The sequence below is a fragment of the Nyctibius grandis genome, chromosome 8, assembly GCF_013368605.1.
Source record: "Nyctibius grandis isolate bNycGra1 chromosome 8, bNycGra1.pri, whole genome shotgun sequence".
Taxonomy (NCBI): domain Eukaryota; kingdom Metazoa; phylum Chordata; class Aves; order Nyctibiiformes; family Nyctibiidae; genus Nyctibius; species Nyctibius grandis.
In genome coordinates, this window is record NC_090665.1 from 17,410,284 (window position 1) to 17,433,492 (window position 23,209).

At 38.9% G+C, this 23,209-nt stretch overlaps 1 protein-coding gene across 1 annotated transcript in view; it reads left to right on the forward strand.

Moving 5' to 3' along the window:
- Positions 1-2,203: 2,203 nt before the first annotated feature.
- The window catches only part of DNER (delta/notch like EGF repeat containing), a 131,305-nt gene continuing 110,299 nt past the window's right edge, over positions 2,204-23,209 (forward strand). The window contains exon 1 of the mRNA XM_068406818.1: positions 2,204-2,516. Coding sequence (XP_068262919.1) covers positions 2,262-2,516 — 255 coding nt within the window. The 5' untranslated portion in view covers positions 2,204-2,261. The remainder of the gene's footprint in view (positions 2,517-23,209) is intronic.

The window sequence follows — 23,209 nt, forward strand, 5'->3', positions numbered from 1 at the left end:
GGGTACCAAGAACAATTAAGAAATAGGGGCACTCCATAACCAGTCTATTCGGGCATTCTGTTTGCTACGAAGGTCAGTCAGCTGGTCAACACAATTCGCATCAGCCAGGAGAAGAGCTTGGGCAAAAAGAAAGATGGGTCAGGTTAGAGTAGAACATCTTTTCAGATTGTCTGTTTCTGATGATTTGTTCCATAAGATGTTTAGAGAACTGGCCAAAGCTGGTTATTAACAACTATCTTTGACAACCTGTGTGGAAGGGTGAAGCCCTAGGAGATTGGAAAAGGACAAACTTTTTTATTGAGAAATAGGACAGAGAGAATTACAGCCCAGCTGCTTTAACATCAAATGCCACAGCAACCTGGGATATATATACAAGTTATTTCAGAATACTTGGAAGATAACAAGGAGACAAGTAGCAGCCTCTGTGGACTTATCGAGAAAAAATCATGTCAAACCAAATTACTTTCTTGTAGAACAAGGCAACAGATCTTGTGAATGGAATGGAACGAACAAACAGTTATTATAACTTGACAGGGGCAAGGCCTTTGGCATTGCTTTCCACAACATTGCTATGAACAAGCTTAGCAAATTAATAAGAATGTTTCTTACGTTTGCAAAATTGGTTGGAAAAAAAAACATGCTCAAAGAACAGTAAGTAGTATTTTAGTTTCAAATTGTAAGAATGTCTTCCAAGTTCCTGGATTTCACTGAGATACAGCATCTGATAATGATCAGCAAAGAAAAGAAGACAAAGAACTGGTCTGCTAAGGAGAGCAGGTTTTTTTGTCTCAGCAGGTGAAGGGCTTTGATGAACAAATATTGGCAGAAAAAGTAACCTTAAGGAGAAGATAGTTGTAAAATAAAGAAACAAGTTAATTCAAATGTATATAACTAAGATTGTTTGTTTGTATTACCACAATGCCTGTGGGCTGTAGTAAACATCAGAGCCCACCGTTGTCGGGGACTGGGGGGACGTGAACGAGGAAGGGGCCATTGCAGAGCGCGGGGCGCAGCCGGCGCGGCGGCAGCAGAGGGAGCCGCTGCGGCACCGAACCGCGCTGCCGGGGAGGGGGGTTGGAAAGGGGGCGCGGGGGTGAGGGCGGGCGGTGACGGTTCACTTCAGCCTGGCTGCGGAGATCGAGGATCTCTTCAGGTTGCTGGAAACCCTGAAGAGTTTTCAGTTCAATTAGCATCACCAGTTATTTCTGCCCGTGATACAGGTTTCAGCCGTAGGTGAAGTGCAAAGGTTTATAAAAAGTGTGGCACGCTGCTGCCAGCAATCCTGTAACCCTGTGACAGAGCTGTGAAAAGTCGTTAAATACTTCACTTTTGCAGAAGCAAATGAACAGAAGGTCAGAGAATGTGGATTATCTTCCTGCTGCCAGTTAGCAGATTTATGGACCATGTATTTTAGTTCTAATCAGAGGCAGTAAAAAAATCCCCAAAAGACTAGCAAGACATAAACCGATTTTTAAAAATCAGCCGCAGATAACCTCAGTTGAGAAAACACGCAGCTTTTTTGCAATACGAGAAGCGACAGCATTAATTTTTATGCTTTTCATCTGCCTCTACTTCGGTTTTAATAGAACTTTAAAGTAAGTATCAGCAGATTACACCTGTGAAACAGTAAACAAGAAGCAAAGGGTGAATCTTCCTGAACGAGGAGTTTCTGTTTCAAGGTGCTGGTCTACCCCCGGGCAGCGCTCGGTGCCGGCGTGCGCGGAGGGGCGAGCGCTGTTGCACTGTCATTTGCACCCGCACGCGAACTGGAGGCACCGGCAGACAGGACTGCCTGCCGGGCCGGTCATTAACGCCCTGCTCCCATTTTAACGCAGCGTGCTCGGTGCCCAGCGCCGCTCCCGGTGCCTGCGCAGCGCGGCCGCCGTTCCGCCGCCCGGGGGAGATGGGGCGCGGGCGCATCCCCCGCAGCCCCGTCCGCTCCGCCCTGAGCTCAGCCTTGGCTCTAGGGACGCAATAACGCCGGCCTTGCTGCCCTCTGGCACCCGCCCCGCCGGCCGCCGCGCACCCAGCCGGGCTGCCCCGGGGCCGGGCGGGGCCGGGGCGCGCTGCGGGCGGGCTGCCGCCCCCTGGCGGGCACGCGGCGGCGCGGCGGCCGGCTCCTCCCCGCCCAGTCCCCGCCTGCCCGTTGCCTGGGGAACGCGGGTAGGGAGCAGCCGAGCGGCCGCTGCCTCCATCCCCTCCTGCCTTCCCCGCCGGTGCCCGCAGCGGAGCGGCACCCGCACCCGGACAGCCCCGCCGCCATGCCCCGAGCCGCCCCTCTCCTCCTGCTGCTGTTCGCCCTGGCCCAGCGCCGCGCCTGCCTTCCCGAGCCGGCCACCGCCGCGCCCCCCGGCCGGGACCCTTGCCTCAGCCAGCCCTGCCGCAACAACGGCACCTGCTCGCCGGTGCCGGCCCGGGGTCCTGCCGCGCCCCACCGCCTCCAGCTGCCCCTGCCCGAGCCTCCGGCCGCCTACAGCTGCGCCTGCCCCGCGGGGTTCACCGGCACCTCCTGCCAGGTAAGGGCGCGCCGAAAGCGCCCTGCGCGCCCCCCCCGGGGTGCCCCCGCCTCAGCGCCTCCCTCCCGCCCTGTGTCCTTATGCCCGTCCCTGCCCTTGGGTGTCCCCGCGCGGTCTGTGGCCGGCTCCCTCCCGTCCTCGGTGCGCCTCACCCCTACCCCGTCTGCGGGCGTCTCTGCCCGTCCTGCCTCGCTCCGCACCGAGCCTTCCTGGTGCCGGTTTGCCGCCCGGCACCCAGGGCTGCGGGCGGCCTCGGCTACCCGCCGGCCTTTCCGCGGGGCTGGCGGCGCTTCGTGCCGGTGGGTGCGTAAAGCGGGTACCGGTGGTGTGAGCGGCGGGCTTGGAGCCGTGCTGCGGGCTGGCTCCGCCGCCGAGGGGAGAGCCGCTGCCCCCGGGCGTGAAACGGACCGACGGCGTGTGAGGGGCTCGCTCAGAGGTGAACGAGGGTGGGGCTGAGCTCAGCCAGCGCCTTCCAGGTTAATGTCAGTACTGTGGCCACCCCCCACCGTCCAGTCCTCGCAATTCATTTAGTATTGACTTGTTTTAAGGGGAAAAGGATGGTCCTTGGAAGCGGAGGCTCTATTGCATTGAATACTGTTCGGTAAATCATGTCTCCAGTGGTCATCTTCAGAGGTTAGGAGTGCTTGCTCCCACGTTTCGGGTGCTTCCTGAATGAATTTTGAATTCTGAAAGGTCAGGATGCTCAGAGTAGGGATAGTGAGCTAAAATATGGAGAGGCAGTAAGCAGTATCTTTCTAAGCTGCTTGGTCATATTGGGATTTAATGTAATAATACAGTCTAATTTAATTATCGTCACGTGAAGATTGTAAATTTTTTTTTTTGCCTCTAGCATTAAGGATGAAAATCTTTGTTATCATGTTTAGAAATCCACAAAAAGTTAACCTTCCGTATCTTCAGATAAGGCAAAGCAGGTGCAGGGACAAAGAGGCTTGTTTCCTGCATATGCATACGATGCTACGGGTTACTTTCCGTGACAGTGGAGTACAAAAGTCTATATGGATTGGCTACCATTTCTTTGGATAATGCGCTCTGCTTTAAGTGGATTTGACAGAGAAGCAAATTCATTCAAGTAAATGCAGTCTGCTTTTTAGGTTTTTGTTATTGTTCCTTGGTCATGTAGTACCCAAACTGTACTGTTGAATAGATGAAAGGGATAATACATTTACTGAAGATTTAATGTGTAGGTGAGTATAAAATGCATTGTAAAGTAGGAGAGCTATGCACCAAGTTCTGTGCTTGCTTTGAAATGTCTCAGTTGATTCAATGTTACAACCAAAATGAAAATATTTACACTAATAGGATTCCATAAACTCAGAGAGATGAAAGTGGATAAATAGATTTCTCTTTGGCTAATTTTAGCTGTTGTCCTCTTAAGAGTTTACTATGTTTCCATCACTACAAAGAAAGGGAGAGCTGTGTGTTTGCTTCTGCTTGTTGCTGTTAGACTTAAGTGTCTGAGATCCATGACTGAAAGATTAATGACCATTTTAAAGACTTAGTAAAATGTAGCGCTTGCTGGCATCATACCTGCTGTGAAGTGTTGTGCCTAGGGAACTGGATTTAATTGTTTTTCTAATAAAAGAGACGGGCGATATTTTCATAGCTGTTATGCTTTTTATTAACTAATAAGAGGAGGCTTACTGTGTCATACATTTAGTTTCTTTTTATAAAACACAGAGTAGTGACCTTTGCAAGGGAATCTGATAAATGAATGCCACTTCTAGCTATCATGTCAGCAGTGGAAGTATAGATACCAGTTATCTATGAAAAGTTAATATGGTTTTGAAATGTAACTTTAATTAACTAGAGAGCAGGCAGGTTGTTTAAAGGGGTAATATAAACATAATATATCCAAAGTTGAGGTTTTGCTCATTTTATCAAAATAGGCAATGAATAAATATTGTACAAATTCATTAATTCTTGTGTTGCTCTGTTGTTCAGATGCCTAATGGCTTAAACTCCTACAAAGAAAGGTAAAAACAGTCATGTTTTCCAATACAATTATAATAAATAACTGTAAAGCTTTTAAAATAACTATATGGATTTTTTTTCTCATATCCCTTAAGGGTTATGAGAAAACTGTGGGCTAAATCAGGGGATCATTGGGATATATCTAGACACGGTGTTTTCAACTTATTGCTGAGGTTGTTATTGAACAGCTGGACTTGCAGAGGGGAATACTAATAGCAGAAAAAAGAACAGGAATTATTATGCTTAAATACCCAGATCCTGGAAGGTAAATTTGCATTTTTGGAATTTGTGATGGAACTGGAGTTCTGGGGGAACCCCACTTCCTGAAAAATATAGAATTATTTTCACGGTACTTCTTGTAATGAAGATAATGTTTTGCCGATTCCGCTCAGATGTGTTGAGATGCAGAACGAAGGAAAAATGTTCTAAATGTGCCTACAAGTCACCTGGGCACAGTGAAGTTGATAATGTCGAAGGATTGCTAACAGTCAAAGTTGGAGACTGCCCACAAATTTTGTTACTGAAGTTTTTACTGTAGCTGGTTTTGATGCACTTGACAATGCTGGTGCTGGCATGGGAAAAGTGGGAAGAATAAAACCAACATCCCATACACATGAGATACTTGTGGAAGTCCAGAGCTTTCCTAGCACCAAGTGAAGTATTTGACTTGGACTTAAGCCAATTCCATGATCTTATGTTATAATTGCTTTAGGAACTCATGATTCATTTAACAACAGAAATTACAGTCCTCTTAGTATATCCATTCCATGAATTATGCATGTCTATATATCTCACATTAGGTACAGTTTGGATATACTTCGTTTTGCAAACTTCAGCTTTGTTTTGTTATGGATTGTCTGGTTTCATGTTGCAGGTCATTGCTGTAATTTAACTCAATTTCTTTCATGGTTGTGGATTTTTTCCCACTTCTCTTTGCCATATTTTTGGTCTGTATAAAGAAGAAATAGAATTAATGTGTTGAAGTATCTTAAATTTAGTCTGATCAAAGAAATCACATGTATTCCCAAGGAAATTGTACAAAAATTACAGTGAATTCAACTGCACTATTGCAGGAATTTGAAATTGGCCAATTCTCAGCTTTACACTGAGAAAACTTGATGAAATAAATTGAAATGAACTGCGTGACAGATATTAAAGTTCCCTAAACTTTATATTCCTAAATTTTGAAAGGCAAACTTTAACCTTTATTTCTAACAACTAATCTAATGACTACTCTGTTATTTTTAATGACATGTATAATCTAATACAATTGGTTTTCTTGATCGGGAAAGTTTTATGTAAAAATTGAGTTGTGTTAGTGCCTTATGAAATACTTCTAGAGATATAAGGTACTAAATAGGAAATGAAAAATTTCATGATAGACTTGCTAATTTGCTTAAAAATACAGAATCTGAACTTAGCTAATTGCATTGAATCACATGATTTGGTTCCATGCTGGTGCTAGTTTCATTAAATGAATGTTTCTTCACATGATAGTCTTTTATTAATGTATTTTTAAATACTGTCATACATGCTTCATTTGTTTTAGGTGTTCCTCTTGTTTTTGTGTTTTGTTTTTTGTTTGTTTCTTCTCTGCTTTGATAATTTTCACTCCTTTTACTTTGATGCTTTTTAATATGCTTTTAGTTATTTTATAGATTGTGTCAGTAATCAAAACTAGAAAGCAAGTAGTGTCCAAGCATACTGAACCAGCATCCTGACTTTGCATCAGTTCTCTTCTATATAGTCTGAATAGTGATGACTGGATGTTCCACTGACCCCTGGGAGTGACGTGGTGGCCCCTGATGTAATAGCATTTTTGAGTTAGTATTGAAATAATTGTTTTAGTAGCAAAACAATCTCTTTGGTCTTGGGGAGGGTTCGTTGTGTTCACTCCGATGGATATCTTTCCACACCTATAGCAGAAAATATTTTTAAAATGTAATTGTGGACAGTTTATTTAAAATGGAATTTAAGAAAGGTATAATCTGAGTTTAAAAAAGTTAAGGAAGAAACTGGTATTATAAAAACTAATACAGATGGACATTAATTCATCTTTTAAATTTTGTTCTTAGAATGATTTTTTCCCCTCCTGAATAATCTGCCTGATTATTTTTTTCTTCATTCTCTCCTTTTTTTCTTTTTTTTAATTTTGAATACCATTTGAATTGATTCTTGTCTTTGATCATGGTATTTGAACATTTGTAGACTGTAATGCAGTGATTCAATTTTTTGTTCTGTGCCCCCTGCTTCTATTTTTTTAACCTTTGTTGGGGTTTTGTTTCTTTTTCTTTAAATTTATTTCTGTTTTCAATAGATTTCTGATAATGTGCCGTTTAACGCTGAATACAGAAATCCAGGATTAGCAAAATGCTACACAAAGAAGGATTATTGTTTCTTGACTCAATGGTCTAATACTTCAGAGTAAGTGGTACAAAATTTCACTGGCCAGGTTATTTCAGGTTGCACTGGACAGTGCTGTATAAAAGGACATCCTTTAATCTAACTGCTAAATCACCTTCATGTGAGTATCCTGATTAATTCTTCACAAGATCTTGCTTTCTATTAAGTGCTGACATCCCTTCTGAAAGGTCTCTGAATAATCCTTGAATTCACGAGTTCTCTAGCATATTTAAAATGCTATTTTTTCCATTCTGTACTCATTAATGAAGGGTATATACTTAGATTATGTGGTTATTGTGATGCAAGTGTTTTGTTATTTGACGATTCTGTTTGCTCTTTTATCTTTAATAAGAGTAAATTGTATAGTTAGCAGATGCCCTGGAGCTTTCTTGGTTTATTTGGATGTAGTTTAGCTTGGGTTCTGAGGTACTATGTCATTTCCTGCTGACTGTCTGCTAACTCTTGCAGTGCTGTACAGTTGCAGTATTTAAATATTTGCATTGATGCATATAATGTGCATGAGAAGAGGCTGAGAGAGCTCAGTTTGTTTTTGTTGGAGAAGAGGATGCTAAGGGGGAACTAAGTGCCATCCTCAACTACCTAATAGGTGGTCATAGAGCAGATGGAGCAAGACTTTTCTTGGATGTGGTCAGTGAAAGGACGACAAGTGACAAACGTGTTACAGTAGGGGAAGCTCCAGTTAAATCTAAGGAAAAAATTCCTCACAGTGGTGATGGTCAAACACTGGAACAGGCACTTAGAACAGCTGTGGGATCTCCATCCTTGGAGATTCGGGGCTTCAGTGGCCGAGACCCCAAGCGCCTTGGCCTAGCATTAGCCTTGGCCTGAGCAGGGGTTGGACCGGAGAACTCCCTCAGGTCACTTCCAGCCTAAACCATTCTATGATTCTGTTCTGTGATTCTGTGTATATACACACCTGTATACATTTATTTTTTCCTAGATCTTGCATTTGCATATTACTCTTGTCCTGTTCCTGCCTCCCCTTTGCTGGATATTCTGCTAAGTTATTTCCATGTTATTGTACATACATGTTTTACATCAAGTCTAGACTGTACCTGCAAGCTGACAAACTTGTGCACAGTACAAGCAGAAGTTCTCAGATGGCAATATTACTATTAGGTATATATCTGAAAAATCTTTAGTGTTACGTTCCAGCCACTTTGTTTACAGATCCTTTAGTCAGAAATTAGTATACTCGCATTTCAGAGTCATTGTTGAGTTTTTTTTCTTCAAGTAACAATTGTATGTCCCACAGGACTGAGGGATATTATTTGTTTTCTGTGAATTTTTGTGACCTCCGAGTGAAGTGTTGTTCAGGTACCCAATGAACTTTGATCTCTCTGGTTGCAGTGGAACTGATGAAGTTCTGCAGTATGGCAATGTGAGGTATCAAATATGGGGAATGTTAGCACAGAATAAATGAATGTGAAAAATGTTTCTGCACTCAATTTATTTTAGCTATTATAACATCTGTTTTCTCTAAGTGTAGTAGAAATATATTTCCACTCAGAAATTCAAGCTTTTCAAATTAACATCTTACCTTGAAGCATATCATGTGAAAATCTGTGAGCGAGAGAACTATAATTCAGCAATTTCCAAAGCAGTCAATGAAGAATTGTGGTGTGATTTTTGCCATGGGATCTAAACAAATTATTCTAAATTTCTGTAGAATAGAACTGGAATAATGTAATAACCCAAACTGTCTAAATTATATAAGTGGTTATTATTTGGGTATCATCTGCACATTAACCTTTGTGAATCTTTGTGTTCTCTCTTTCAATATCTTGAAATACTCCCTTTAAATCTGTTCGAAATAGTTCTTTATAAATGCTAGTCAGGTCAATACATTGTGCAAATTGTTTGGTTCGGAAAAATTCCATCATAAGTGAAAGTTTTAACTGCCGGTTTTACTTATTTTTCATGATTAAAGATTGCAGAGAGACAGATCAGTTGTAAAGTAACTGAATAATAGTAGAAGGTATGCTATACTAAGATGCTTCAGCTTTTTCATATGTCATAATTCATTGCAGTTTATGTTCTTTGATATGAGAGAATTACTTTGCAATGACATCTCTTTAAAAACTAGTGTTGTTTCACTTTTCTTTGAAATACCTAACTTGATGTTGTCATTTGTATACATGTCGCTCTGGAAATCCTCTTTAGTGGAGCAGGTTCCCAATGTACTAGGAGAATACCTTATCTTGAATACGAGATAAGGAACAACAGAGTATGGACGGGAAAACAAATAAACAAGAATATTGCTTAAAATAGTGGAATTATGACTTGATTCAGTGTTACAGAAGGTAGAAATGCTCCCCTCTTTTTGAGGGCTCTCACAGAATCTTGTACATATTGTACTTCTGAGGAGTACTTACGTGAGATCAATAATTGCCGAGGTGGCGTTTAGCAGGATTTCAGCTCGATCATGGGATCATGAGACCATAAATCTTAGAAGATAATGCAAGAAATTCCATTTTAATAGGCAGACATGAGTCTGCTGAAAATAGCATCCACTTGACCCTAAACATAGGTTGTTGGGGTTTTTTTGTGTGTGTGTGTTTGTTTTTGTGGTTTTTTTTTTTGTGTGTGGTTTTTTTTTTTTGGTACTTGCTCTCATAGCTCACTCTGTTCTTGTTAAATATAAAGTCCCTCATTTATTCCTGGTAACTCTTTTTGGCTGTGATACATTTGTGTTCCAGTGAATCCCACAGATTAATTGCATGGCAAACATAACTTTATTAGTTTTTATTTTCTGTCTTTCAATTTAGTTTAATTTTCCTGTTGTATTTTTTCTCTTTAAAAAGTGAATTATTCCACTCTTCCTTCCTTGTGCATGCAGTGAATATTGTTTTTTGTATCTGCAATGTTCTGTCTGAGCTGAATAGATTGAGCTAATAACAATATTCCTGTTGGTTGCTGGTTAATCTAAATATAGTCTGTCTTGTACAATGCTAATTCCCATTTTTTATGTATGCTGAGAGGTTACCTGTTCTTTTGACAACTGCATTACCAGGAAGGCTCCAATAATATCCACAATTTAATTTTTTTTTAACTTTTGGTTGATATAGGTGAAATGACTTCGGTAACCTACCTAGAGGTGTCTGGTTGTGTTGCGGTGATTCCAAAACGAGAGCATCTATATTTAAAGTGCATCCCTGTCAGTTGAAAGCACTGTCTGTGGCAAGAGTAGGGTTAATTTCATTAAAAACTTCTTAGTGGCATTTATGTCAAAATCTGAAGGTAAAAGCAGTTTAGTATGTGCATTTGACATTATTGAGCATCATTTATTAAGAGTCTTTAGTTCTGTCTTTTTTAAGCAAAAAGTAATTTTCTTCAACTTTTTGTTTCTGTATAGTTTTGTCAATTTACATTTTACAGAAATACTGTAAATGCTTGTCCTGGTTTTGTGGGGATAAAATTTATTGAATCACTTTTTTGTTAGATTTTGTTTCAGTTTGTGGCCAGCTGTGGGATGGTGATCAAGGCCATTACCAGTGAAAGCCAGGGCAGCTGACCCAGGCTGGCCCACAGGTGTGTTCTGTAACATTAACGTCAGGTTCACTATAAATGGGCAAGGGTGGCGGGGGAGGCTCTTTGATTTGCTCTCTTTTTTACTCCGCTCTCTACTTTACTCCCTCTTCACCCTCTCTTTTCAACAATTGCTATCCCTGGAGCAACTTGCTGCTACTCTATGAGCTAAGTATAATTTTGTATCTTTTGTATTAGCATTGCTATTGGTTTCCTTATTTTATTAAATCTGTTTAAATTTTAACCCACAAGTCTCCCTCCTTTTCCCAATTCCCTTTCTCGATCAGGCAATGGATATTGGATGATAGAACAACTGCTTATTGTTTAGCCCTGGGCGTGGGCTAAACGAAGACAACACTGAAATAAATGTCCTCTGCAGAGAAACTTGTCACTCATCAATATAAGCTACACAAAACATAGATTATAACTGTATTGTTAGGAAAAAGATCTTAAACTGCAATACAATTGTTGCAGTTTTTCAATGATTTTGTAATGGTGGAAAAGCACATCAAGATACACATTGAGAAAAGTAATGTTTGCTTAGTAAGAAAACTCTTTAATTTTTCTGTTGGTTAAGTGCAATCTCTTACAAAGAAGCACTCTTCATTCAAAAGCTGATCTGTATGCCACATATGTAACCTGTTTGAGTTCAGCAACACGTATCAGTGCTCTGTATTATTTTTTAAGTTTGCCCTGGTTTGTTCTACAACTATACAGGCTGTAGTAAGTGTAACAATTATTCTGTATTATTTAGTATTATATTCTGCTGTAAATCTGAAAAAATAGCTGTAAACTCTGTAGAGAAAGGTGTGAAAGTGATACATTGCGACTAGGAATGGGAATATCAGGGCTTGGTGCCTGGAATTCTCACTGCCTTTCTGAGTCACGCTGGGCAAAACTTACCACCTTCTTACTTGGGTTTCTCCTCTATAAATTCAGGTAATTCTGGGTGTTGGAAAGGTTGATTTGTGAATGCATATGAAGGCTTTAATAATGTTGAGTGAATAGCACTTTATAAGGAAGCATCATATTGAAATGCCAGATTCAGAATTACATGTCAGTGGCCTATCAGAATATATTCAAATTGTAAGGAAAAAAGCCTTCTTACTAAAAAAAAAAAAAAAAAATTTCAAAAAATCAGCTGTTTAGATTACTACTTTGGCAAATATTCAGGCTAGCAGTCTACAGATCAGTTTTGTAATGTTCTTTCCCACTGGAAGCAGCGGCAACAGATCAGTGATCAAAGACTCCTGTAGCAAAGGTGTTTGTGAACAAAGTGCTCTTGAATGAGTTAAGAACAGGACTCAATTTGACTGTGAAAGTAGGGTTGTTATACTGAGATAAGGTCACTGAATGTTAATGATTTTGGGGAACTTTGTACTTCATGTATTAGTTACAACAGCAACCGTATTGTCAGTTTGAGAAGGCTTTTGGGTACCTTCAGGAACAGTAGCTGTGAAAAGAGTAAAAAGATATGATCCCTTCTACTTATAACAAGCCTCATGTTCAGCCGAGGTTGCCCTTATGTGGTCCTTTGTACTGGACCTAATAAAGCTGAAGCTTGTTGTTGACGAATGCACAAGATAAGGAATAACTTCAGCTAACCGTGTATAGTCTAGATTGTAAACTGTGATCCTTTGGGAGGAAGACACGCATGTTCTGGTGGTGGTATGTTGAATAATCCTCACTGAGCCTGAGTGTTCAAAATGCAAATAATTTAAAGATGTGAAGATAAAGTCCCAAGAGAACAAAAGCTGTTTTAGAATGCTCTTCCCTTCTATGAATGAATAGTACTTATTCCTCTGAAATCAAGTTCAGGTAACCTTACTTAGAAGACAGAGAGAGCAGAAATAGATATGACCCAGAGAGAAGACAGCAGAAGTGATTAGTAGATGTGGAGAGATTTGAATAACCTGGGAGAAACAATTGTTCACTTCTATACAGAGACAAACAAGAAGAGTCTGAATAAAAGGTAATCTTGTGAAAAGGACAGTGCTTTAAAAAAAAAAAAAACAGGAATGAGACAGTTAAATTCTTCTGGGCATCAGCTGGTCATCAACTACTGTGGCTAAGGAAAATATATGGACAATTTTCTATAATTTTCCAGACCTGGTATGTTACTGTGATCTCTCTTTGAAGTATTTGGTAGTGGCATTTGTCAATAAGGACAGTAACTATCACCATGAACTACATGGTGATTCTTATGTTTCTTATTCAGTCCTAATGATTTGTGCTTTAAATTCAGCAAATCTGTAAAAAATCATGCAAATTTTATTTGTATTTTTATTTTAAAGGTGTTAACAGATATATGGTTTCTTCTGCTGAAGAAATTAGGCAAATTGTTAAATACCTTTTGTCAAAATTAAATTAATGAATTAATCTCAGTAATGGCAAACTAAAATATATGATGTAGGTTTCATACAGACTTAGCAGTCTATTAATAACTTGTGATTGTCTGTATACATGTACTTCTATTGCAATCTAATTTTCAGGCAAATATAACTGAACATTATTAAACAGAAGGAGGTAAAGATGGCCATCTAGAAGTCTAATATTTTATGAGCTAAGTGTCTTTTGTGTTGAGAGTCCTAATTCTGCTGTCTGATTGCAAGAGAGTTGTTTTCTGGCATTTATTATCACTATGGAACACCAGGTTGTGGTCCTGTGTGTAAGGATCTGAGAAACTTTCTCATTTGAATATGCCTTTGAGTTTCAGTGAGTTAAGTTACATGAGGTCTACTGACATAGATAGGGTCTGTAAGACCAGACACTTGATTAATTCTTTTTAAGGCTACAGCGTACTGTGTGATGATGGTGTATGTGACAACTGAAGAAAATGGTGTTGAGTCCCCTGGGAAATTAACATGTTTAATTGAAGGAAGGACAAATTGACTTAATTTACATAAGTGTAATAGGACTAATGTTAAAATTCTGCTATTGCCTCTTAAAAGTGGTGGAAAGGTACTGGGTTGATGTTACAGAAATTCTTGATAGTCTTTCTGAGGGTGTGGGGGGATCTGGCTTGGATAGAGCATGCTAAAAATGTGGAGCATCTTCTTTAAACGGCCTCTTGAAGCTCCACTATGACATCTCTTAAAGGTGAAGTAAACTCATAGTCATTTCTTTGTCTATAAAAATAATAAATGTAAGTTTAGAACTGTTATTCCAGTAACCATTTGAGGTTGGGTTTCTTGGTGCTCCTGAAATGTAGCAAAGAAATTCTCTAAGATGAACGAATTCAGGAGCAAGGTCAGCTGTGCCACTTGCTTCCAAAACACCTTTCTCCCCAATTAAACAGCTTCCCTCGCAACACCAAGTTTTAACTCTTTCTGCATATGAGTGAGAAAGGATGGATTAATAGTTACAGTGATTCTGCCTTTTCACAAAGGCCTACTTAAGAACAGTGTGACAGATTTATCAGTTACAGGTATGCCCTCTGATTATCAAGTCCTGCTAGCAGTAGCATGTAGCAAACTGGGATATGGGCCAAAACCTCACTGTATTTGATTTAGGAATATGGATGATTTTCTGTTAGCATTACATATTAGTGAGTGAGTGATTTAACCATATTTTATGTTTATATGAGATAATCAGTGGAAGGATGCTCTGGCATGACGGCTGTGCTAGCAACCCTTGTTGTGTAACTGACATACAGCAAACACAAGTGTAGCATCTTAGATGATTTCTGCATGAGGTATATGCTTTTCACTTTGTAATCAGTACTGCAGCAGCTTCCAACTCAGGTTTTCTAGTTCTGAGGACATTTTTCTTTTTCAAAATATACTTAGATCCAGTTCTGTTCTGTATTCTCTGATTTTTTTAAGCTCCTTGCCTAGGTTGTGAAAGTAGACCCCACTTGGAGGTGGGGCATTTACTGCAAGCAGCTATTGAGCCCTGAGAGCTGCTGGCTGGTAGAAGCTCTTCCAAGCTCCTTGACACTATCAGGGCAGTTCTGTGAAGCTGAGAAGTCTTGAGAGCTTCAAGGTACCCTGGCAGTCTTATGCCTTTTAAATTCTCTTCTGTGACTTTGAGAGTGGGGCTGAAGCTCAGGGCTTCAGGGTGCTGTGTTCCCAAATCTTCAAGTAGAACACTAGTCCTGCAGTAGGGAGGGTGCCTTCACCAGAAATCTTCCATCAGAAACAGATCTGTGATTTGGCCTCCTCTGATCAGAGGTGCCAGCACAAAACTCCTTTTATTCAATGAACTGTCATTTTCTGATTACCTCTATGTTCAGTCAGAAGTTCCTACCAGCTCTAAGAAGTGTGGTACAGTGGTGTGTAGTGGGAAAAGTTCCTGAGTAATAAATTGTGTATTGATTTAGATGTTAACATCACCATTATCTGATCTAGTTTTGCAGATAATTGTAAAACTTGAGTATCAGTTGTTGATCTGCACAGTTTATTTTTCTGTCTTTTTAAAATAACACAGATGAGGTTCTCTGTTTTTCAGGCGAATTGTAAAGCTGTTAGGTTGATTTTGGAAAACTTTCATATATGGACGCATAAAAGCAAGACTGCAAAGCTCTGGGTGTAAATTTGGTACCTATGTTGTTATGCTCATGCTATTGATGCTATTAGTGTTAATGCTACACTAAATAAAGTTGGATTGAGATGGTTTGTGTGTGTTTACTGTGGGGTACAACTACGTAAGTATGTGCACGTAAGTATGTGTCTTAAAGTAGCTGATGCTCTGCAAGCTCATCTCTTGTTTTATCCTGTAGTAATGTGCCTGTTTTTTAATGAAAATAAACATCAATGAAACTAATTGCTAAGATCTAAAAATGCTGCCAGTTGGAAGCTGTATGAAGAACAAATCATCTTTTTGGCAGAGCTGAGATGATGTAGGTTTTGTGTATTTCTTATGTTAGAATCTGTGGTTTACTTTGTTTAATAAAATATTTAGTTACCTTTTTCCATACTCTCTCTAAATCCAAAGCATCTTCCTTTTTCGTTGCACCAAATTCTTTTTTGTCCTATAAATCTCAAGCTACCTTAATAATCCAGCTGGTTTTCAGTTACTGACCTTCACTGTTCTCCTCTCTCTCTCTCTGACAATAGTGTCAAACCCAGAGGAAACAAAAGTTGATGTAAGGATGTTACTGAATTGTGGGATGAGTAGAATAAGAAGTCATTCATAGCCCCTTTAGACCTCATGAAATAAGTGGGATGAAGAAGAGTATAGAACACGATGCTGTGTGTTTGCATTTCTTTACTTAAGACATGAAATACAGGCAGCACAGGAAAAAAAGGACAAAAGTTGAACTTTATGAGTTAAATGTTAAGTTTGTGTAACAGATAAGCTGAAATATTTGCCATAGATATTCATGATAGAATGAGGAAATCAATACATTCAGGCTTAATCGCAGAGCACTTGTGGCTGTGTTCTGGAATTTGGCAGTTATAGAAGCTTTGATTTAGTGTACAAAATACACTTTGAGCAAGGGAAGTGTGCATTGCTGTGTTTGCTAGTCTAGAAAGGAAGAACTGGGCTGTGGTTCTAGTCTGTCATCCACATTCACAGCAGTGCTGCTCCTGAACCACCAAGCTGCCCTTGCCTTTGACCTTCGCAGTGTTGGAATATTTTGAGGATATTAGCTAGATGAGTAAATAGATAAAACAAGCAACCATTAGAAGGCAATCTGTTTGAAATAATTTCTATGTATGTTTCCTGGTTTTGTTCTACCTTTATAAGAATAACATCTGTTCAGTTCCCAGTTCGCTCGATGCTTAGGCATCTGTTCAATGCCTAAGACTTTCCTCACCGTAGTTGCAGGAATGTAATTTCTGTAGCTTCTGTGGATGTCTTTTAACTCTGAGTTGCATAAATAAAGTTAGCTTCTAAAAATAATTTTTATTTTCTATTTAGACAAAGAGGGTTCAGATGCTGAAGAAACCTGATACCTTCTTTTCTTGCTCGAATTGCATTTCAATGGCATTGTGGGATTTTCATTTCAATACTGACAGTTCTTTAAGTGTAAGTAAAATGGTAGTCGGTTTGAATTTTCTATGTCTCAGCTAGTTGAATTCGCATAAGGTATCTCAGAGAATTTGTTGGCCTTTTCTTCAGCACCTGCCTGTATTCCAGGTCTGAATAAATGCATTAATGATGCTGCATAGTGTTCCAGGTGTCTTTCTCACTCTCATGGGTATGAAAGTATTATGAATTTCTGTATTCCTATTATATGTTATGTACCATTGTTCAAGTGGATTCAGCAAGCTAAATTATTTTTACAGTCATGTGTATGGATTTCTAAACTTTACTTCCTCTTAAAACAATATTCTTCTATAATACAGAAGCAGACATAGTTAGACATCTGCCATATAGGATTTCACAAGAATAGAAATAGTAAGAACTAATTTTTGGCAGCAAGGTATGGATCAGAATATACAAGAACAGATAGTTTAGAGAAAAAGTAGTTAATTTTCATTGCTGATGACTTTCCAAATATAATAATGATATTTTATTCCCCTTTCCTTCTTTCAGTAGCAAATGTGATTTGCATTTCCATAGTGAATGCTGGAGAACTAACTGGAGTGATCCAGTTAGCTTTCATTTACTCCTATTAGACAAATTATGGTCTTTTCATAGGTAAAATATTATTGCTCAGTAGTAGTAATAACAACAGTGACTTAACACTGTTAGAAATTTTTTCCAACTTTTCAGTTCTGAAGAATTTAATAAAACTTGCTAAACATTTGACAAATTTAGTAGATTTCCCTACCTTTGACTAACTTCTTAATGCTGTCCGATTTTACATAATGCTGTTATTTCAGAATGGTTTTTAGATCTCTGTCTTTTTTTAGATCTTATTTCTACTTTGGCCAATAACTAATGTAGAAGGTGCATACCTTTTTGCTAAGGTCATAGTGCATAGTCATCTGCATCAATCTGGAAGCAGGAGTGGATTGCATCTATTCTTATTCCAGATCAAACGAGATGATTCTTTGAGAAAAGTAGCTGTTTCTCCAAAATTCCTTTCTGTGAAATATGCTGGGATTCAGTCTTTATCGTTCTTCACTGCCAATAATTTTTGGTTTTATTGATCAGATGGAGGGACTAAGGCCTTTAATGAGTTTTTCCAGATGTGGTTGCAGCTTGGTAATTGTTCTACTGTTTCTGTTTTTCTTCTGGAAAAGTATTTCTGGAGCAAGTATATGGCTCCTGTCACTAAGTTAGCTGAGGAGCATGGCTCATAGAGGAGTGTGGGAATTGTACCTGCAAATCCTATGAAGCACAGAGGCATCATTGTGAACAAATTTGTTTTCAGTATTTTACTGCTAGAGTACAAATGCCTTGTGGAAACAATCGGTTATGCCCAGATTGTCCAGATACTCTGGAATGACTTGATTTTTGCAGTACAGCTCAGAGACCTTGCTCTGAAACCTCGAGTCAATTGTTGTGCTGTGCTGTATAGATGTGGTGAGCACGGTTTCTCCTAGCTACTCTAGTCTTTCGTGCTTTCACTGTGCATTGCTCTAGGGTGACTTCTATATCTGATGCTATGTGAAGATGTAAGATTTGATATGACTCAAGATGAGATGAATGAAGGAAGAAAGAAAGAAACTCTGTTTTGAAGACATTAAAATTCATAATTAAAGACTTGCCACTGGTTTCAGCTGATTGTGGATTGGATCAATGGTCTGCAATAGTGATCAATATCTGCAAGATCACATTATTGGTCAATTCATATAAAATAGTTCTGGCTACAAATAATTAATAGATGTAGGAAAAAATCATGCCCCCACCCTGCTTTTTCTTCCTTGCCTCCTACCTGATCTGTTAACATTGTCTTTTTGATCTGAAGGTTTGGAAGCTTGGTATTGAAAGGCTTGGTTTATAATCTGCCCCTAGAAATGTTATCAAAATTTTCTTCAATATCAAAAGTTTCTGTATCTCTATAATGTTAGAAAAGAAGTATATGCACACTTCACTCTGCAAATCCACAAAATGGACTCTCTAATTTTAGCTTCAAATATAGTACAAACTTTCTTGTACGATCTAACAATATGGTGACCTCTTAGAGCTCATAGAGGTGCTCTTCAGAGCTGATAAGTACTGTAGTTTTTCATTATAGTCCATTTGAGATTTATTCTAGAAGTTTAGTATATGATCTGACAATCTGGTGGATTTTGGTCCTGTATTTAGTTGTGGCAAGGTCTTAATTTGGCTCCCCTTTTATTTTTACTTTTCCTACTTTATCTTGTCACAGGGTGTTATTCTAGTGAAATGTTTATCTAGTTTGTCTTAATTTCTGCAGAGTCGTTCTCTGTCCCTGGAAATGTTCCCTTATGTAGACTATAAACTTCTGGAATGCTCAGTAATGATTAAAACTCTTCTCATTATAATGAAACGTTTTCCCTCTATAGCAACAAGCATACAAAATGCACAATTTATTTTTTTTTTTTATTTTATTGTGGGTTTTTATTTGTGCACCTGTGACAATGCAAGGGGTCTGCTTCTACAGGTTGATTTGTTTAACCTCCTACTTTCCTTGTGTGTGTTTTGGGGGCAGGGAAGTGTCTACAGATGGGCTGAAACTGGAGTGGGACATCTTTGGACAAAATCTTTCTTCTGCTAGTAGACACATTCCATTATCTTTATTACGGGGGAAATAGCATACTCCACATGGAAGAAAACTCCAGGGGACTGATGAGGATCATGTGGAGTCACCTACATTTGTCTGTGTAGAGCTGAGCTTTATTTAGAATGGCTAATGCTGACCAGGAGCTAACAAAGCTCCTGACTCCCTGCCAGCTCCATGCACAATTACTCTGGTCCCTGGAGTGTGATGCTGAGGCACTGCAGCTGACTAGTAATGCAGCATCATGCCAGAATTAACCCTGCTGAGCCAGCTCCAATGTTTTCCCCATCTGTAGTCTGCTTATTTTCCACCCTGAAAAATCTGCTAACAACTGAAAGCTGAATGTAGTCATCAAATTGTCCACATGAAATTCCTCTTATTTTGTATGAATATGAACCAGTTCTAATTTTGTATCCTAGGAGATTTTACAGAATGCTCTTTACTAATTACAGTAACCTATAGATGCAGAAACCTTTTTCTGCTCATTGTTCCCTGGCTGCTAGGTCAGCTCACTATAAAGTTTAATGCACATCCAGCTTTCTCTCAGCTGATTGCCTGCAAGTTACAAAAGTCAATGTTTGAATGTCAGCAAATCACCTTTTCTGGACTTGGTTGAAGTCAAGAAATTTTTCTTGGGAGTTGGGTTTTGCAAATAGTAAATGGAATTTTTGGACATAAGAATCCATATTTGTGATTGTCACTGTCACGGTAATGTGTCTTGGACTACTTTGACAGGACCTCCTGCTTCACTTTCTATGTCAGTTCAGTCCTTTGTCCAACTGGTGAGACCAGTAAAAGTGTCCATTGATACAAGTTTTGAGGCTGGTGCCCTGATAGAATTTTAGGCGTGTGTCTGGCAAAATGACCCTCACATTTCAATAACTTGAAGTGTCTATGAGATTGTGCTAAAGTATAGCCTATTCATTAAAGGTCTTTTTCTCCTTAGAAGTAACCTAAAAAATTCAGGATTCATTCTGAATATGAGTAGCTAATTATTTACAAGTACTTCTGTTTATCTGGCTTCTAAAATTGAAATATAGTATTAAATAAAACTATTGTTGCATTACAGTGGAAAGCACTGAATGAAAAGCATTGTTCAGTTTATCTTGAATCATAATTAAACTGTTCCTTAGAAATTCATCTTAATCTTATTCCTGGAATAAACATACAATTTTATCCATTTTTCCATTTTCTGCATATATGTAATTCTGAAAACCGAAGTATTTCTTTTGTTGTTGGAAATAGATCCATATGTGGATAAAAAGTGACAAAACCAATTGGATTTCTCCACAGAAATCCTTCTGCACTAGACAAATAAATAATGGACACTATATTCTTGTCTTATACCAATTTTCTTTGGGGAAATTATTGGTGCTGTCTCAACTGAATGGTTGACTGCTTAGCTGATTTTTCAGGAATGAAATAAACTTTCTCAGTTGTAATTCATCATTTGGGAGAATTGCTTATAAACACTCTGGTTATATAGCTGTCCACAAAGTAACAGTTCTTGCAGTCTTAAAATATGCTTTAAAAAGCATTAATTTCATATTGATAGTCCAAAAGTATAAATGTGATGCCTTGTTTGTAGGTGTATTTTAAACCCTCTGATCAAAGGAATGTTGAAAAGAAAGTTTTATGTGCTTGCTTGATTTCAGAAGACAGACTGCATGATTTCAAACTGCATGAGTCTAGTTAAGAATCATTGCTTTATTTCATCAGGTTTTCCTGGATTCTGAAACAATGGAAACTAATCAGCACCTCTGGGTCTTAATTGTTTGAATCATCCATGCATTAACCAATGCACATGCAAAGCAATTAAATGCTATCAGTGTGAAGTCTGTTTATATAGCTTTGTTGTAAGATCTGGAGAAGAACCTAAAATAGTAAAGTCTAATAATGGAGAACTTATAATAGAAAGACTTAATAAAGTGGAACAATTCTTTACAAAGAGGAATTCCCAAACTGCACACAGCTGTTTTGACATTGCATAAGATAACTGTGAAATACTGATATTGAACAGGCTCCCATCACTTTTCGTAGACTCACCTTTATTTAAATTTAGTTAGGCTGTGGTCCTTGATGCTCCTCAGGTGTGGCAGGAGCACCAGTCCTGCCTAAGCTCTCTGACATAAAACTGCTACCAGCCTGGTTAGCAGTGGACCTTTAGCTGATTCAACAGCAAATAAATTTTCATGGTTGAATCTGTCACATCAGCAAAGAGGATCTAAGACAAAAATCCCATGGATAATGGTCGGAAAAGGAACTCTTCCCATCATCAGGAGAGCATTATGGCGTTAAGAACACCATCAATTCCGCACCTATCGTGCGTACGAGCGTTCCCCTGGTCCTCCAGCCTAGGCAAGGCTGCTTGTTGCTAAGCGACTGTAGGTGAAGTCCTCTGACCTTGGCCTGCTGCTGCTGCACAGCTTCTGTCCCGGGGGAGTTGGAGAATCAGCGGGGATAAAAATGCCTCGCTGGTTGTAATAATTCAATGATTACCAAAAGGTTTGAATCTAGGAAGTGTTTTCATCTGTAGACACAAATTCTCATCATATTGATTCAGTGCCATCTGCACACTTTCTTTCCAAGTCTCCTGAAATATCCTTACCACATTATTTGCATTTTACAGCTGTTTGAGATGTGCATGACTAGTAAAGCAAATTTAATGTGACCTCCTGTGTTAAAATAAAATGGAAAAAGGTTTACAAAACCCTAAAGATTTCCTGATTTGCCTATGAGTAGGAGGAAACAAATGTTTTTTGCCAAGTTTCTTTAACTGTAAAAACAGTAACAATAGATCATTCTGATATTGCTGCATGCAGGGAAAGAAAAAAAATATTATTTTCCTTTTACAAATGGGTGAATGATTGACATTTCAAACGTTTAACCATTTTGTATTCAATCTGCTGATTTTGGCAACTATGAAAGTTTTTGGCATATGCTTGATTCTGCACAGAGATAGTTTATTTCAATCTTCCATTTGTCTCATGATCTCTTGCAGCAAAGAAAGGAAGGTGAAATGAAAAATGGAGAAAGAGAGAGGGAAGTTCACTTACATAAAGGACCTTACTTTACTTACTATGGTATTACTACAATGGATGATAGCAAAGTTAGATGAGGAAGAAATGTTAGTTTAAAAAGTTATATTGACAGCTAAAACTCAAGCCATTGATTAATTTCTGCAACAGTAGCTTGTATGTGTCTCTGCATCTGTGTTCAAAAAAAGGTAAAAACTGTTTATGACTTTATATTCAGACTTACCTTTATGAAACAAAGTAAACAATTTTGTCAAAAGGACACTAGCGTCTGCCTTGGGCCGGAATGCCAGGTGAGCTGTCCAGCTTCGTTGTCACATCATCCGAATTCTGCGCTGCCATTAAGTGTGAGATATTTTGCTGGATTGCACAATTACAGGTAATAGTGGTAGTTTCTGTTGAAAATCATCAACCATACCAGATTATAGTGTCCATTATCAGAAAATAAGTTTTCTAGCTTGCACTTCTCTCATGAATGCTTAGTTTTGACCAGATGCAGATATGTACGTGAACTGGTTCATTGATGTTGGAATAAGCCAAGCATGTGTTTCCTAGACACTTCTAAAAATATGAAATCTTTGAAGTTTTATCAGGGTTGTAAGTGAAAATTCAGGGTTGCTTTTGGCCCGAAAGCTGCAGTGCTTAATGACTTGTATGCTTGAAGTTATGTGAAGTTTTGTATGGTGAAAAAATAATAAATGAAATTGTCAGCAGCATACGCAGTGACACGGTTTCTATTCTGTTGCATTTCATGTGAGACAGGTTTATACGTAAGGAATTAAATCTAAAGGGTTTACATATCTTGGGAATGGGATTATGTTTTTAAAAGCAAACAGGCTTTTTTTTTTTTCCCTGAATCCCTTTCCTGAGTTGCAGGAAAGCCAGTCTTTCTGATTTTGAAACTTAGTGTTAAGGTTTCTCCAGTTCTGAAACGTGCTCCTCTGTCTTGATGTCTAATTAACGATTTCAACCTTTGCTTGTTTGCAAATTACAGCTTACTTTTTAACCACTGCTAAAAGTCTATGTACTCCTGCACTCTACATTACCTTTCTTAAATTGAAACGATTTGTATCTTGCATCTCTTATAACATTAATTCTGTGGCCTATTCCTGTTTGCCCATCTGACAGGTACG